At 31.3% G+C, this 19,415-nt stretch overlaps 1 protein-coding gene across 1 annotated transcript in view; it reads left to right on the top strand.

Annotated features, from left to right (window-relative positions):
* LOC146999040 (uncharacterized) overlaps positions 1–13,247 on the top strand; it is a 92,167-nt gene extending 78,920 nt beyond the window's left edge. The window contains exons 17-21 of the mRNA XM_085812245.1: positions 1,521–1,575; positions 5,032–5,060; positions 9,386–9,424; positions 11,906–12,016; positions 13,160–13,247. Coding sequence (XP_085668371.1) covers positions 1,521–1,575; positions 5,032–5,060; positions 9,386–9,424; positions 11,906–12,016; positions 13,160–13,237 — 312 coding nt within the window. The 3' untranslated portion in view covers positions 13,238–13,247. The remainder of the gene's footprint in view (positions 1–1,520; positions 1,576–5,031; positions 5,061–9,385; positions 9,425–11,905; positions 12,017–13,159) is intronic.
* Positions 13,248–19,415: the final 6,168 nt, after the last annotated feature.

The raw sequence follows: 19,415 nt of genomic DNA, 5'->3' as shown, positions 1-19,415 counted from the left end.
ATTAAAATTAATTAGATTGGACCATTAAATATTTTTGTAGGATTATATAACATATTTTTTCACTTTTTTAATGTACAAAAAATACGTAATGTTTCTCATGTCTGTCTAAATGAATATTCATCTAATTTCCTATGAAATGTTTTGCTTTTCTACCTGGGCTATGTCTATAGACCAGTGATGGGGAACCTGTAGAACGCGTGCCACAGTCGGCATGCAGAGCCTCATCAGCCGTCATGCGACTAAAATATTACTTCCTTAATCAAAACCACAATAAAATGATACTATGTAATTTAAATAAGTATTTCAATCTGTTTAGTTAGTTTAAATAAGTATTTCGTCTTGAACGTTTCACTTACTTACTTATCATATAATGCCACTGAGATAGGGCTGAAGCCTATACATAAGCTTTTCATTTATCACCACAGAAATGATATACATATTTTTGACCCAATTTATGACATTTCAATTGTTTGGGCCAGTCATATTACTTGTTACGTGGCAAAGAATATGCCAAAGTTGAAGATGTTTGCTAAACAAATTCAAATTTATTGCAGACTCCCAATGAGTTTTAATACTTTCATTGTTAAATAGATTCCAGTTTTCAGATCTCAGCATCCTGTTATGAATAATTCTAATGTAATAATATATAAACAGAATGCACAAATATAATGGCAATAAATGATTTAGCACTTTAAGCACACAAAGAAATAACATTATTAGCAATATTAGTAGTAAAAAGAATTTCCTCAGAATTGAGCACTCAAAAGATTCGTGCTTACCTTTGAATAGTTGTACGAGTCCTTAGCACTAGCCAGTACCTCATCAATATCCGAATTCCTCTGAGTAATGGCATTTTGTAGTAAGCTAACTTGTTGAGCAACAGTGACATAATCATTTAAAGATTGAGTATTTCATTTAGTAATTCAATCCAGTTATCGTGAAGCAATGTATTTGCATATTTATGTATTTCATCAGGTAGCCCCACCACGTGATTACGAACAGCAGCAGCATCCATTTTGTTGAGTGGAAGGAATTCACTCTCCTCCATCGCACATGTTAATAACCAAAGTCACAGATGAAAATTTTCTGGCACAGCACAAAAATAACTGCACACTCATTCGATTTAATCCACCAGGGACTTAGATACTGAGATAGCACAGCCATAAAAAGAGCTTGAAAACAGCACAGAATATTTTGCTCTGCTCAGAGCAGCAAGCACTTAGTAACTCTCTTCTCTCGACCAGCATCTGTACGATATATGTTTCCACTTTTTGGCCCATAGGCTGTTACTTGCATTTTGTAAAGCTGTACAGAAGCTCCGGTGTAGGAGAAACACTTAGAATTTTTTCCGGTAAGCGAACACCAATACAAGTGCAGATTTCTCGTAAAAACACACTGATGTAAAGTATGATAAAGAGACGAATATCTATGTTAGAGATTATATGAAGTGCAATAAACTGCTCTTAAACTGTTTTTATTTCAATGCAAAAATAATTTATACAGCATTTTAATTGTGACAGGCAATGGAAAGAATAAAGGAGGTAAAGGCCTCTTCTGAAGCTCTTCTTCGTGCTGGTAATTAATAGTACTTTTTTTTTTTGGCATGTACAGTAATTTAATGTTTTATATATATTTAGTGCCATTTCCATCTGTTTTTAACTCAATGATTAGTGCAGTATTTTCTGTTTGACTTTTGATAATATTGTAATGGTTATAAAAATTTGTGTAAAATCATAAGCTCTATTGTTTCCACTTCCAAGTGCCACTTCCCGATTAACAATTATTAGTAGCCAAGAAACGTGGAGTAAATAAAAGTAAGTGAAAGTACCTATAAAATACAAATTACATGTAATCTGAAATCCCACAGATAGTATGGAAAAGTTATTAATAATATAAGAATATAAACAAGGGCAATGTATGCTTTATCCCATGCAAATAAAACTAAAAATGACCGAAACAATGACACTTCATAGTTCCAGTCAAATTCCATTCTTCTGAAAGTGATGATTTTGATACCTAAGGGTCCTGAGAGAATGTTGATGTCATGAAGTGAGTCTTTCTAAACGTATATTCTGAATACGTCTTACATGTTCTGTATTACAGTGCAGTCACTAGCCATAGCAAACATTTTGTAGGCCCACCGGCAGCCGAGGGGTAAAAATCGTGGACACTGGTAGTTTGGTCCGAGGTTCGAATCCCGTGAACGGTCTGGCTACATGGGCGTTTTTGGGGTTTTCCCCGATGTTTAACGTGTATACAAGCCAGTTTCCCTTAGAAAGTCCTCCATGAAGGCATCCCTCGCATTAGGCAGATAGCCCGAGTGTGCTTTTCCGTATTCTCAATACACCAAGCAAACATTTTCTTCCTCTAGGATATCATGGTTCATTTGATGTGTCTGTTGTATTATCAGCAATAAAAATAAAATCCTCTCAATACCTCCATGGGAAGACCTCCTATAAGGTTAAAAGGCCCATCTCCGTGATGTTTACTCATCACAGTGCTTGCATGGGAGACGAGATGGGAGTGGTCCCTGGGCTCTCTCGTGACCTTCGTGTACCTCGACACTTAGAAGACATAGCATGAAACTGCTATAACTGGTTCTAAAGATAGCAATGATTATAATCAGTATTTAACTAAGTACTTAATTTATTTGCATTTGATAGTGGAAAAACCTATGTTGCAACATTCTTATTTAAAATGAGATAATGATCGAGCAAATAACATATGTGACTGTAATATTTATAAAACTTGTATTATGTTGTGTTTGGAAGTATAAATACAAAAAAAAAAAAAAAAAAAAAAAAAAAAAAAAAAAAAAAAAGCAATAGAACTGTATTTGGCAGTTAATAAGAATGGATCTTTTGTATTTAGTAGCAGTGCTGAAGTCTTTAAAATGTGACTAGATCTACCCAAATGTTGTTACCTGCGAATTCTCTCACAAGATTTAAGATGAACGCAACCAGGGAAGGGTTTTTGCCAGCGACGTGCGCGAATAGCCAATAGTCGACCGAGTCCTTATCACGTGTCATAATCAGAAAACCTTCTTGTTTACCCGTTTCAATATGGCGTCAGAACCACACAGATATGAGTTTTTGCTTAGAAATATCATAACTGTATACAGCAATAAAATAAACAGCATTGTTCATGCCATCTTCAGATTTCTCAAACCGTATATATTGGTATAAATTTAAAATTCTCATTAAAGAGGAAAACTGTATATTTATAAAGCAATGATCCGACCAGTATATCCATATGCTTCACCTATTTATAACACCATAAGTGATAGGAACTTAAATAAATTACAGTTTCTACGAAATCAAAGTTTCTGCGTTAAAAAATTCTCCTTAATTATTATAAATATTGGCTATATCATGTGTAATAAAAAGCTCTATAAGTATCCCAATATTAAATACACCAAAAACTAACTTCAGCAATATAACAACTTCTAAAATAAAGCAGTTGACTGTGAAAGAGTATTGAATAAAATAGAATTACAAAATTTTGGAAGAAAGTTACATCTTGTGTCATACAGCAATGATTTATTGAAGTTTAATTAAATTACCTTTGGAGTGACTTGTTACATTATTTTTCACAAACACTACTATCAGAGATAGCTGAGTGGTCAGCGTGCTGCTTTGCAAATGGAAAGGTGGCGAGTTCGAACCTCACCCGCAGACAGTATATAATTCAGTTAGCTTTTCTCATTTTGAAATGTTTATATTTAATCATGAATCATTATATTCTTATTTTACCTATTATTATTGTTTTTATTTCTTATTTTATTCATTACTAGCAGCTTCGCTGCCAGCCTTCGTCTGGCTTTTAAATGTATCGGAAAAATGGCTGAAGGGAACACCAAACGTTAAATTTAAAAACTGCATAGAATTTTACTCTGCAGAAAAACTTCATAAAAAAAGTTATTACGTATAACAAAATTCCATTGAAATAAGCAATATCCATTAATACAAATATTAATTATCCTAATAAATAAATTAACCAACTTCCCTTTGCAAAATCTTAAGAACTAAAATGGGATAAAGGAGGTTAAGAACTTTGTTTCCTAAAAAATTCACTCAAAACTTTTGAATATCTTAAAAACAGTGAAATGAGCAATAAATAACATAAAAAAATACGAAAAACAAAAAATTCTGAAAAGCAAAGTATAATTAATGATATTTTACCTTATATTTTCAAGAGAAAAAAAATTAGGTTCTACTTTGGTAGACGGTCGCGCGGATTTTTGGCGATTTACATTGGTACAATTGTTGGTGCGGTTTTTACAGTCATCAGCCATCTTGAGTTCCGAGAGTTGGAAGCCATTCTCCAGTGCTAAACCGTGAGGCTTTCTTCACCATTATAGCTTTATAGCCTGAAGCCTGTGTTCCTTATTATTTCAGCATTATTTGTCGTAGTTTTTCGATGACTAAACATGTTTTTGGAGCTGTCCTGAGTAATACTTTCTCATAAATTGTGTTTCCTTACTTCATCCAGTGTTGTTATCCAACATCTAAATCCACGAACTCGTAAGTACCCAACAATATTTTGATGATAATATTACAAGAAATCAAAAGGTCGACAGATTTCATTGCCAAATAGTCAAATATTAATTAGATGCATTTTAAGAAATAAGGTCTAAATGCTGATTTTCTCCTTTATATTATGTTTTTCATATTGTTTTGTTTTAAATATTCTAAAAATGCAATAACAACAGATATTATTAAAGGGAAGGTCTCTCGATACCATTTCTGTTTGAAATGGAAATGAATGGAATTAGAAGAAAAATCTGTGTCAAAGTAAGAGTGAAATGATGATACAGAGAAATATTGATAATTTAAAATAAATTTCCCTTTTGATTTGTTTACAATTTTGGTTTTTATTTATTTATTTACTTTTTAAATGAAGTGTTTTTCCCCAAAATCCATTTCATTGTTAGATTCTATGTTAATGTTAATTTTATGTTGAATGTGCATTTTTGTTAATCATGCACTGTGTTACATACAGTTCAATTAATTTTTTTCTCTTTTTTTAAAGTAATGGCAAGGTTGCCAGGACCAGAAGAGGTAAGAACAATTTCCCCTCCTCAACATTTCTCTAAAGCATGTCTTTAAAAAAATTCGTGAATTTTGATCTATTTTTATTTTAAACATTCAAAATATATTTTTATTGTTACAGCAGTATTTTTAGCAGTGGAAAACAGTATTTTTCTTGAGTATTGTGTTTAGGAAATTCCTAGCAGATTTATTATTCTTTTTAGTATGGAGATTTAAAACTCAGAAAAGTTTCTATTTTTATTAACCCCTTCGAGCCAAGTAGCGAAAACGCGTGCTTATCGCTGAGGCCGGCAGTATCTTACGCGAGCGTCTCTCCAGGGCCGGGGGCTTTATTGCTACTAAGCCTTAATCCATGAAATTTCCGAAGTATCAACACATTGTTTAAAAATGCTCTATAGAGTATTTAAACGGCTTATGCTTTATAAATATTTTTATATATATACTTTAATTACCTTATTTCTTGTTTAAATGCATATTTTACACATTTTATTTTAATTACTCACAATTTTATGAATTTTAACATTATACATCTGAAAACTAAATATATTACTTAAAATTCTCTTTTCGTATGAAATATTTGAAAACAGGGATGTACACACAGTCCTACGTTACATTCCTTGCACTCGTAATAACTCATTTGCCGTTTTGGAGGATTTTTCCAGGAATGTGAACAAACGAAGCATCGTCGTCTCATTTTCTTATCAGTCTCTTCTGAACAAAGTTTTGGGAAATGTCTTTCAGTTAATCTTTCAGAATCAATATCAGAATATCAGAATCAATATCTGAAATATTTTGCATCATTTCTGCTATTTCATGCTCTGTTAAACATTTTCGACGCTTCGACATTGCAACGGTAAAAACAAAGAATTCACGTCTAACAAGATCTAATTATTTTCTAAAAACTGAACTGCAAACCGAAACACCCAACGCTTTAGAGCAAATAAAACTTCTCTACTTACAGTAAACAACTACCACGTGCGAATAAAGTGCGATTTAAAGAGACGTCATAAATCACGCCATTCGGAAACATTTATTTCCCCGTTTGTTTATATAATCAAAAACACGCGTATGTGAGTCATGCTTCTCTCATTTTGAGTAGAAGGTCTAATTTATATGTATCTGAAACCATATGGACATACAGTGCCATCTTGTGGCAGAAATTATAGTTTGAAAAACGTTCCAAAGTACTGGCACAAATACGTGACAGTCGGTAGAGAACGGAACAATCCTCTGGCACGCCTGCGTGTCGGCCGGTAGGTAAGTGCGTTCGTTGCTGGCACCTATACCTGACAGTCGGCGCGAAGGGGTTAAAAAAATAAATATCGTTCAAAATAATGGATTAATTTTTTGTTGAAAACGTTGTTTTTTAAGGTGGCTGGCAAATGTAAATACAGTCAAAAGTCGTTAATCCGGACTCGTCGGGACTTCGGCGATTCCGGATTATCGATTTTTCCGGATTATAGATCATCAGTTTAAATCTCGTAAGATGGCATGCAGAAATTCTAAAATTAAAAATATGAAACCATAATTTATGAAATAAAGAACAATTATGATCTAAAAAGTATCAAAATTTACAAAAAAAAAAAAAAAAAGCTTAATATTTATTTGTTTACTTTATTAAATATTTCTCTTAATGTAAGTTGTTTAAGTTGCTTCATTTTATGTGATAATACTTTCTCTTTAATTCTATAAAAAGACATAATTTCTTGTTCAGTTACAAAGTTCCGCTGTTCAAGTCCCGTTAATTGCTGTGCCGAGAATACCGACTAACTTGTCAATCGAAATTTTTTCGTTTTCACTAACCTCTCTGCACATTCTTCATGTCTTTAGCCATTTTTTGCAGCAATTCCACTTTTTGTTTGTTGGACATCGAAACATACTTTCGTTTTGTAGATCCTTTGGAAGTTCCAGCATCGGAAATTCGATTTGACATAATCGAAAGTTCAAGTTTACTTTTATAAAATTGCTCTTACAGTCTGCAAAAAATAATAAGCGGGATCCAATTTGAAGATTAAGGAACAAGGCAATCATTGACATTAACTGAAATAGATAATTCGATAATTTTAGCTTACACCGTCCGTTATACATTAAACGCGCAGGCAAAAACGTATTCTGCACTTGTGCACACGCATATGCGCAGTAGTCAAGGTCTTACGCGCACGCGTAAAACGCCTGTGCGCATGTGCCAACGCGGCGCATGCGCAGAAAGTTTGTTAGCTTTGAGGTCCGGATTATAGATCATTCCGGATTATGGGTGTCCAAATTAACGACTTTTGACTGTAAATACATTTACTAAGAATATAAAATGCTAAAGCAAGGTTAAATTACTACTTTCATATAATAGAATAAAAACACCTCTATAAAAGCATTGTGCCAACATTTAATTGGAATAAAATATTACTTAAATTGAATATTGAATTCAAAACATCATACCAACGATTAAAAGAATTAAAAATTTTCGATTACTTAAATTCAAATCCTTTAAAATAAGTTTTATAGGATATAATTATTTAACATTAAAACATATGTGGCATTCAATATCTCAGGAATTTTTGAAAACAGTGTATTAATTTTTTAATAAAAATTGAAGTATACAATTATAAAGTAAAAGAAAAATATGTACTTACATTTTTTTAAAGTATTTTACCTGTCGTATATTGATAAGTACCAGAAAAAAAAAAAAAAAAAAAGATCTTCATCTGTGATCCACATTTCTCGCACTTCATTGAAGAAACAATTAACGAGGTTTCCTCCAAAAATTAAAGATAAATTTCCTCTGGCCCTTGTAATAATAAATAAATCTTTGATTAGGAAAGCCAGGTTGGCCAAAATAAGGTCTCAAACGGCAATTTTTTTATTCCGATACCAATAATTCTTGGTAATTACCAATAACAACGTTCATCTTCGAAACGGACATATCCATTTGCTTTGAAATCTAAGGAATTCGAAGACATGAATAATAAAATTTTAAAATGGCGCAGTAATGCACAAATATTCAGTAACCAATCAGGGAGCTGATTACATCACGTATAGAATTAAAATTATTTAAATAATCATTCATAATAAAATCATATTAAAAAATGCAAAATTAAATTGTATTTTGATATTTAATATCAATAAATAATGTTTAAAACATTAGATTAAATTTATAGATATTAAAACCAATTACTTTTAAAATAATGCGACGTCATTCATTACATCATCCACAACATAAAATTCCAAAAAATATCATAAACAATAAAATTTTTATTTCAAATAAAAATGAAAAATTCAATTCATTTTTATTATTTAGAAGTCTTACATAACATTGAAACGGTAAAAACAAAGAATTCACGTCTAACAAGATCTAATTATTTTCTAAAAACTGAACTGTAAACCGAAATACTCAACGCTCTAGCGCATATAAAACTTCTACTTACAATAAACAACTACCACGTGCGAATAAAGTGCGATTTAAAGAGACGTCATAAATCATGCCATTCGGAAACATTTAGTTCCCCGTTTGTTTATATAATCAAAAACACATGTATGTGAGTCATGCTTCTCTCATTTCGAGTAGAAGGTCTAATTTACATGTATCTGAAACCATATGGACATACAGTGCCATCTTATGGCAGAAATTATAGTTTGAAAAACGTTCCAAACTACTGGCACAAATACGTGACAGTCGGTAGAGAATGCAACAATGCTCTGGCACGCCTGCGTGTCGGCCGGTAGGTAAGTGTGTTCGTTGCTGGCACGTATACGTGACGGTCGGTGCGAAGGGGTTAAACAGGAATATTATCAATGGTTATTGGACATCATAATACTATCTAAGCAGTCTCTCTTTTCAAATTTTAAAGAAAATTTAACGTATACACTCATGTAATGCCTGCACCCAAACTTTTCAGATAAAATTTATGTTTAAAAAAGTGACCCGCACAATGTCTGCACCGCAAAAATTAAAGAATTTCTTACTTTAAAATATTTTTTTAACATTCCCTTTTTCCCTTCAGTCAATATCATTAGTTGATAAACATCTTTAGAGAAAGAATATGCATTTGTTTTGTCTTTGGTTGATGCCAGGATGGAAAGCAGAGACTTTCCTGGCTTTATGGTATCCAGTCATAACATGGGTGCAGACAGAGTAATAAATGAAGGCAGTCCAAACAGGTTTAGTAATACTTTGTAGTGGTGATACTAAAGGTTTTCAGTTTTTGTTTAGATGGCACAATTAGTTCAAAAGGTTGAGAACCACTGCTCTAGATGTTTGACATTTGATTGTAAATTTAAGAAATATTTGAATATGTGCACTAACTATTGAAAGTGTCTAAATATATTTGTTACTTTTACAGAGTCCTTCACCCCCTTCACCTCCACCTCCACCACCCAAAGTAAGTTTTGTATATTATACTTCCTGTACATTATAATGAGAATAAGTATCTCTCAATTAAGAGTATGAATGTAACATTTTATTTAACTTGGTTATTAGCTTTTTTTATCAGTAGTCAACTTAGTGTAGGAGCTTTTATTAGACATCTGTCCTCAGTTTTATCTTTCCAGTTAAGTTCCAGTTAAGTTTTGCTTTTTGAGAGCATTATTTATGTTAATGATTAAATAATATTTTTTTTACAAATTTCACTAAACAGTGTTCTAAATCAAGTCTCTTTCAAATGCCAAAAATCGTATGACAAAATATGATTAAATACACCAATGCAAACCTTCCGCCTCGGTGCAAACCACCTGTAAGTTTTATTGATTTAATATAGTTAATTACTTTCAGTGGTTTTAGTAGACATCAGTACTCAGCTGTAATTTTCCAAAAGTTAGTTAAGTCTCATTTGTTTGGAGTGTGGCGATAATGAAGGAACTTGTTTTTGTTACTCACCAACTGCATGCCCAAATTTCTAGCTGTAACTGTAACGGATATTTTCAACTCAAATATCTTCAGTATTGATTTAATGAGTAGTTATGATGAGTAATTGTTGTGATTAAAGGTTTATTATTTAAAATCGATCATCTGTATGTGTTTATCTAGTGGTTCTCAACCTTTTCACTAACGTGTACCATCTGAACAAAAACTGAAAAACTTATGTACCACCTTATGTACCATTTTACGACTAATTTTCAGTTTCTCAATAAAGATATTAAAAAATATATTTTGTCATTTTCACAAACTATTGGCTGTATGTGTTTTATATGCACACATAAAAATATTAGATTAAAAATTGGTTATGATTTTAATTATCAAAATTTCCTCTAATAGCTTTAATTTTAAAATTTAGTCTGAAATTTGACTGTACTTAAGATATTTGAATCTCTGTATGTCTCGTCTTATAAACTGTAAATTAAAGTTCACTTTTGATTTTATTCTGTATCTAGTTTTCAAATTTGACATGGAAGAAACACCTTGTTCACACAAATAGGTTGTGCAAATAGGACAATATAAATTTAATAGTTTTATTTGAAAATGCCATTAAATTCTTTTTTTCGGTTCAGCTAGAAGTTAACAAATGTGCTATTTTTGAAATCTTCAGTTAGAGTTCGACCACAGAAATTTCTCTCAATTGTTCTTTTCCCAAACGAGACAAAATTTCACATACATTTGAGCAAAATTTTCTTTTTCATAATCCTTGGGAAAATACATGCCTAGAATGAAAAACAAAGATTTTTAATGTGTGACGTTAATTTTTTTATTTCAAATTATTTTTCTAAAAAGTGGTAAAATGTTAAAAATATTATTATATAATTCTTTAATTATTAGCACGAGTTTTTATCAGTGCATTTATTAGTAAATAAATTAACACATTGTCCTGGCAATCCTAAATTTTATTCATTTAACGTTCCCAAAATATCAGCTAAATATGCTAAACATGCAACCATAATTAACTAAATAAACATTTTTATATTGATAAACAGATTTCGGAATGGTTAGAGAAACAAAGGATATGCCTTTATCCATTTTTTGCAGCAATTCCTCTTTTTGTTTGATGGACATTGAAACATGCTTTTACTTTGTAGATCCTTTGTCAGCTCTAGAATCGGAAACTCTTTTTGACATAATCGAGCTTTAAGTTCAAGCTTACGTTTTATAAAATTGCTCTAACAGTTTGCAAAAAATAATAAGCTGGATCAAATTAGAAGATTAAAAAGCAACACAATCTGCAACATTACCTGAAATAGATAATTAGATAATTTTAGCCTAGCTTATACTGTCCATTATACATTAAATGCGCATGCGTAAATGTATTAAGCACATGCTGTTTCTTTAAGTGTTGTTTTCTTGCTCTTATTTCAGTGTTGCAATAGCAATTATATTTTCTCATTTATTTTCATCTAGTAAACGTTTCAAATATCATATAATCTATATTTCGTACAGTATTTCATAATTTCATTTCTTGTATTGTCATAGAATTGTATTGTTGAAATGTGCCTGATCTTAAAGAAAGTTTTCTGTTAAAAAACGTCCTTAATAACATTAAAAAAAAAAAAAAAAAAAAAAAAAAACATGAAAGCAGTGTCTTTAGTGTGGGGCCAATGTTTTTTGGTAGTTTTTCAAAACATTTGGCCCAGAAACTTGGTAGCTGCGAGTCCAGAAACTTATCAACTTCATTTGACCTCCTGTTGGAATGGAAAGCAGCACCAGCAAGATGTAGCTGCAGTTGTGAAAAAGTTAGAAGTCCGAAAAAGCTCGAAAATTCACATCCAGCAAAACATAACTGTTTGATAATTTGTATTAGTTTTTACTTGATTTCAGTATCTCATAAAAACTCTCATATTGCTTTCTCAAGATGTTTGACATCCGATTGTAAGAAATATTTGGAATATGTGCACTAAGTATTGAAAGTTTGTAAGTATGTTTGTTGCTTTTACAGGGTGTGGCATCAACTGTCCCACCTCCTCCTCCACCTCCAGCTCCACCATCTCCTGTACCTCCACCTCCAGCTCCACCATCTCCTGTACCTCCACCACCACCCCCACCTAAAGTAAGTTTTTTGCATCTTCATATGTATTATAAGGAGAATGAGTATCTGTCTTTCAAATTCATAATTAAAGTTTTTCTAAAATTTTTATTAACTTGGTTATTAGCTTTTTTATCAGTCAGCTTAGTGTAGGAGCTTTTATTAGACATCTGTTTTTAGTTTTAATTTCCCAGTTGAAGTTAATGCACTTGTGGGGAGCATTATTTTTGTAAATGTTTAAAATAATGTAAAATAAAGTAACACCTTTTATGGTTATTGCAATGAATCATTTCTTTTTACAGAAGATAATTTTGAGATGGTTATGGGTAAGTTCTTCGTACTATAGCAAAATGTACCAGTAAAGAAATATAAAATAATAGCTTCATAATTTCTTCTAAAGATGCATAAAAAAGTCAGTCCATAGGACTTTAATCAGGTCAAGAAAATATCTTACACTGTTGTGAAGCTGTCAGCAGCTTGGAATATGATTTAACTTTGTTCCATGCCCTACAGTCTATGCCCCACTTGAGATTTTAACTGATGACTAAAATAATGAGTTGTTCATGGAACTGCCTTTCTCATCCTCTACAGCTGTAATATCTAAAGAGTAGAAAGATTAAATACGAAAGACACGAAGGATATTTTTCTTGATTTTTTACTGCTTATAGAAAGATCTCTAGGTCTTTTGTTGTAATATCATAGTGACACATTATAGCTGCACTGATCTCATGGATGTATGTCTGGTTCCTCTTTAACACAATATATTTCAATTTTAACCATGCAGAATTCCATATGTGTTTCCTATTTGAATGCTTCATGCTTAATTTGAGTGGTTTAGTAATACAGAATGAGTATCAAAAACAGTATCAAAGTAATATCCCATTCATCAGACTCCAGTTTCACTCCCCTTTAAAAATCCGACATACACAGTTCATGAAAAATGCTCACAGATTTGTTTGAAAAAGAAAGCTTAGAATCAGCTTAGAAATTCACATCCAACAACTCATAGTTTTTTATAATTTATATTAATTCTACTTGATGTCCATACCTCCTAAAAACTGGCATAGAGTTATCTCAAGATTTTTCATACCTGATTGAATGTGAGAAATATTTATAATATGTGCACTAACTATTAAAATCTTGTAAATATATTTGTTTCTTTTACAGAAGACTGGAACTTCTAGGCGTCGTCGCCGACTTCCGCCTCAGCGGAAACCACCAGCAAGTTTTACTGATTTAACATAGTTATTTAGTTTCAGTGGTTTTAGTAGACATCAGCTGTAATTTTCCAAAAGTTAGTTAAGTCTCGTTTGTTTGGAGTGTGGCGATACTGAAGGAACTTGTTTTTGTTACTCACTAACTGCATGCCCAAATTTCTAGCTGTAACTGTAACGGATATTGAAATATCTTCAGTATTGATTTAATTAGTAGTTATGATGAGTAATTGTTGTGATTAAAGGTTTATTATTTAAAATCGATCATCTGTATGTGTTTATCTAGTGATTCTCAACCTTTTCACTAACGTGTACCATCTGAACAAAAACTGAAAACTTATGTACCACCTTATGTACCATTTTACAACTATTTTTCAGTTTCTCAATAAAGGTATTAAAAATATATTTTGTCATTTTCACAACCTATTGGCTGTATGTGTTTAATATGCACACATAAAAATATTAGATTAAAATTGGTTATGATTTTAATTATCAAAATTTCCTCTAATAGCTTTAATTTTAAAATTTAGTCTGAAATTTGACTGTATTTAAGATATTTGAATCTCTGTATGTCTGGTCTTATAAACTGTAAATTAAGGTCCACTTTTGATTTTATTCTGTATCTATTTTTCAAATTTGACATGGAAGAAAATCCTTGTTCACACAAATAGGTTCTGCAAATAGGACAATATAAATTTAAAAGCTTTATTTGAAAATGCCACTAAATTCTTTTTTTCCGTTCAGCCAGAAGTTAACAAATGTGCTATTTTTGAAATCTGCAGTTAGAGTTTGACCACAGAAAATTTCTTTCAATTGTTCCTTTTCCAAACAAGATAAAATTTCACATACATTTGAGCAAAATTTTCTTTTTCATAATCCTTGGGAAAATACAAAATATCAGCTAAATATGGTAAACATGCCAATCATAATTCACTAAATAAACATTTTTATAATTCTAATTTTTAATCATAGAGGAAAATTTTATTTTTTTGATCGAAGTTTAAACAGAAGATTTAAAACTTTGCTTCTGGATAACCACCTTACTTCAGAATATAGCAAAAGCGTTTCATGTTCGCTGCCCATCTCTAAGCATTAAATCGTAAATATTCTTCAATTTAAAGCTTGGCTTTTAATAAAATTACCAGTTTTCACAGCTTGATTCAAAACAACGTGCAGGTGTTCAGGGATTGTTTTAGCTACTAAATCTTCACAATGAGTGAAGCAATGAGTAAATTTAGTTTCAGGTGCAACATGTTTTATTTGAGAAATAACACCCGAATGTTTCCTGTTAAATCCTGAGCTCTGTCACTGCGTACAGCAATGAACTTATTCCAAGGAATATCATTATCAGACATAAAATTGTCAGTTACAGTAGAAAGTCTTTAATCCGGACTCGTGGGGACTTCGGCAGTTCCAGATTTGGGATTTTTCCGTATTATAGATCATCAATTTAAATCTGGTAAGATGGCATGCAGAAATTATACAATAAAAATATGAAATAAAGAACAATTATGCTCTAAGAGGTATCAAAATTCACAACCAAAAAAGAGCTTAATATATATTTGTTTACTTTATTAAACATTTCTTTCAAAGTACACATGTGTAAAGCATAAGTTACGCATAGTGGAATTTAGAAATTTGCAACCAGAAAACTATTTGATGTGTATTTGTAATATTTACAATTACGAGGAAATTGATTTAAATCATATCAGAGTACATAGAAATGAAATACTACATTTAGTAAGGAATTTTAAGCCTAATAAAATAAAAACATCTACCCTGAAGATGAGGATAGTGCTGACAGAACAACTTCCAATTAATTGCGCGCCGCGATGTTTCTTTCTCCACAGAGCAGCGGGAAATTGATAAACATATTTCGGAATTGTTAGAGAAACAGAGGATATGCTTTATCCATTTTTTGCAGGAATTCCACTTTTTGTTTGGTGGACATCGAAGCATGCTTTTGCTTTGGCAGCTCCACAATCAGAAACTCTTTTTGACATAATCGAAAGTTCAAGCTTACTTTTTAAAAAATTGCTCTAACAGTCTGCAAAAAATAATAAGCTGGATCCAATTACAAGATTAAGGAACAACACAATCTGCAACATTAACTGAAATAGATAATTAGATAATTTTAGCCTAGCTTATGCAGTCCGTTATACATTAAGCGTGCATAACGCATTATGAGCATGCGCATGCACAGAGAGTTTGTAGCTTTGAGGTCCAAATTATATATCATTTTGGATTATGGACGTCCAGATTAAAGACTTTGTACTGTACATTGAAAATACCATTTACAGTTGCTCTGTAATGAAGACATTCTCAAAATAAATACTCTTCAGCAATTCATTTATCTTCTTCAAAACATATTTAAACTAATAATCGAACGGAGTAAGTTATATCAGTACTTTCATCCAAATGTAATGCAAAATGCTTGCTGTGTTTTATTTTTCAAACAAGTGTCTCTGTTATAAATTTGCCATTTCATGAATTCATCAACTTACTGGATCATTTGATAACGTGATATTATTAAGTTCATTAGCTCCTTTTTCATTGAATAATGTTAAAACGATATCTTTAGCTGCTGGTAATGTAAGGTTTTCTCCAATAGTGTGAACCTGCCCAGTCTTACCGATTCTTAGGCTTACTAGGCAACTAAGTTCCAAAGCTTTTTTTACTTGATTTCAGATCAACCATTTGAGAAGTATTTTTATTTAATTTTAAACTACATATAAGTCATATTTCTTCATATTAGTGTCAGAATATTTTAGGAATTCTCCAAAGAATGATTTTTTAAAATTCTGTTCATATTAACATTAAACTGCAAATCCTCAGCCAGATGGAAAAGCCAGGAAGAGTGCTTATTTTAAATCCATTGAAGGTGGTAGGGCTTGAAGAGTGGCAGGGACTGAGTCCCCTTGTTAGTAGGGATGTCATTAATGTTACGAATACGATTATTGTTAGTTGATTTTGCTATGAAATATTTATAGTTTCTGAAAGTTAAAATTTTGGAAGCAGCATTTCATTCAGTGGGTATCGGTGGTCAGTCTCATATGTGGCACTTTGTTAATAATGATATGGGCAGCTTTGGACTTTTTGTACTTAATTTCTGGGAGGAAGAAAATGTAAATGAATGTAATGTGAAGAAATGAATGAAATGTTAGATTTTGTAATTTATAATCTCTTAAATTTAAAAATACCAAAATAAAAGTATTTGGGTGAAATAAAACATTTTTGTAACTAGAAGTATGTATATCTGTGATAAACAGACAAACAGTTGTGCAGGTAAAGGCCAGGGAAGGAATTTTGCTGGATTTGTCTTATCAAAAATGCTGACAGAACATATCAAAAACGCTGATATACATGACCATTATCTAGGGAATCACATCCGAAAGGAACACCTCCATCAGATGGGCGAATTGGTTCTCAAGAAAATAATTGCAGATGGTCAGACTGCCAAATATTACTCCATTATGCTAGATTGGACTCCTGACGCAAGTCATCAGGAGCAATGCCATAGCAAAATTTATTAGGCTTATTTGCACTTAAACAACATTTAAATTGTTGATGACTCCACAAATATTGCATGCAAATTTACTAAAGGCATAAAAACCTTAACCAGAAGATAAGAACAACATAATTCGATCATTTTTAAAGCAAAAAATGCACAACTTACAAACATATATGAGGAAAGAAACTGAGACATCGAGCCAGTTAACAGAGTGGATATATATATGTACATATATTTATATACGTTTGGTGCAGCCAATTGCAACCAAAATACGAGGTGCCCATCTACAAGTTATAGCAGTGCAGTCCTATATACAAAATTTCAACATTCTGAGGCTACTCGTTTTTGAGTTATGCAAGGTACGTACATACATACAGACGCCACGAAAAATTCTCTTCACAATTAATTTTAAATCAGTGTTATAATTTTTGGGGTGGAAAAGAGTCATTTATTCTGTTCTTACGTACAGATGTCATGCAAAAACATTGTTAAATTGCATTTCGATAGTGATCAAAATGGATATTTTTGTTGAAACGTGATGTCTGAAAATTTTCGCGATTACAATACTTCCTTTTTACTTCGTGCAAAGAAGTAAAAAACGTAGAAGTCTGGAAAAACTCAAAAATTCACATTCAGCACAACGGAACTGTTCCATAATTTATATATTAGTTTATACTTCATTTCTGTATCTTATAAAAACTCTCATATTTCTTTCTCAGGATGTTTGACATCCGATTGTAAATGTAATAAATATTTGTAATATGTGTACTAAGTTTCTAAATATATTTGTTACTTTTACAGAGTATCACATCACCACCATCAACTCCTCCACCCACACCACCCAAAGTAAGTTTTGTATATTATACCTCGTATATATTATAATGAGAATAAGTATCTCTCAATTAAGATTTTGAATGTAAAATTTTATTTAACTTGGTTATTAGCTTTTTTAGTTATCTATCCTCAGTTTTAACTTCCCAGTTGAAGTTAAATCTTGCGTTTTGAGAGCATTATTTATGTTAATGTTTAAATAATATTTTTTTACAAATTTCACTAAACAGTGTTCTAAATCAAGTCTCTTACAAATGCCAAAAATTGTATGACAAAATATGATTAAATACGCCAATGCAAACTAATTGCACAGATGATATTTGCAATGGCGGGAAACTTTTCTTAAAAACCTGATATTTATAATTCTATAAGTATGCTATAACTGTCATAAAATAATTACGTTTTCTATTGTTGTCCTGTTGGTGTGAAGTTGGCATGTAGATTTTATTTTCTTAGAATTATGTACTCATAAAAAACACATTATACTAATACATAAAGAGAAAACTTTATAAGATTAATCACAACAAGCGTTTACCATTCTTCTAAACCATAATAATCTCTCTAGATGACAGATACATTTTTAACTCAATCTTTTACAATCTTAAGAAAAATAATCATTGTTGCCAAAATATTAAAACTTAAAATAATACTTTATAAACAAATAGTATTACATTGGAGGGTTATGAAATCTGTGCTTTTGATCAAGTGTTTCCCCCCTTTCCTTTCTTTGTGCTTTTGTGCTCCTTTCCCACAAAGAAAAGATAGTCCAAGCCCTTACTTTGTTAAGATATAATAATATGCTTGATAGTAATAGAAAATAGTTAATAAAATATTAGTAAATTGGGAAAACTATTGCCAGCTTGTGAATGAATTGCCATCTAATTTTAATTCTCCATGCCATGGAAATTATTGGTTACCTGGGTAACCAAGGAGCTGACAAACTATGCCCAGTTTTATTTATTGTATGCTGCCAAATTTTTTATTGTTTATGAATGAAACTTTTTGCTTGAATTTCCAAAGATTATATTTCTAATTAAAAATTTTTGTTTCAGCACCGCCCAGTCACGAGGTCGATGACGAGAGCTTGTGGGGCAGGGATGCCATTTCGGGTAAGACAAATGAAATTTATGTTTTTTCATATTTTTCAATTTTTAATGAAGGAATTTTGAGTTTTTACATATTTTTCTCTTGCCGCAAAGTGAGAACTGAATTTAATGAATGAAAAATATATCTCAAATTTGAAAAATTAAATATAAAATCAAATGCATTAAAAATATGTATAAATGCTCCATACAAGAAAGTCATATTGGGTTCACATCAGATTTTTTTTTTAATAAGGAATGCATAATTTTCCTAAACACAAATATACGATAGCCAAAGAAATGCATAAAATGTTATATTTTGAAATTTATAATCCTTCGGATTTAAAAATGGCAAAATATGAATACTTGGGTCATTTAACACACTTTTTTAAGTGGAAGTATGTATATCTATGATAAAAAGACAAACAGTCGTGCAAGTAAAGGACAGGAAAGGTACTTGGCTGGATTTGCCATATAACTGGACTTTTGATGCAATTTGCACATGTGTGTCTTCAATTTTGACTGAATTTTTGAAACAAAGTCTTGAATTGTATGCAGGTTGGCTTATATTTAAAAATGTCTGGTACTCTGTTAAATGATTTCTGCTGTTCCTTTAAGTATTGTTTTCTTGCTCTTATTTCAGTGTTGCAATAGCAGTTATATTTTATCATTTATTTTCATCTAGTAAATGTTTCAAATATCATATAATCTATGTTTTGTACAGTATTTCAGTAATTCATTTCTTGTAGTATTGTCATGGAATTGAATCATTGAAATGTGCCTGA

This window comes from Stegodyphus dumicola, chromosome 1 (assembly GCF_044657685.1).
Source record: "Stegodyphus dumicola isolate Sdum_Otavi_A_Nest chromosome 1, ASM4465768v1".
NCBI classification, from domain to species: domain Eukaryota; kingdom Metazoa; phylum Arthropoda; class Arachnida; order Araneae; family Eresidae; genus Stegodyphus; species Stegodyphus dumicola.
Note: the sequence above shows the minus strand (reverse complement) of the source record. Positions and strands in the feature narration are given on the sequence as shown.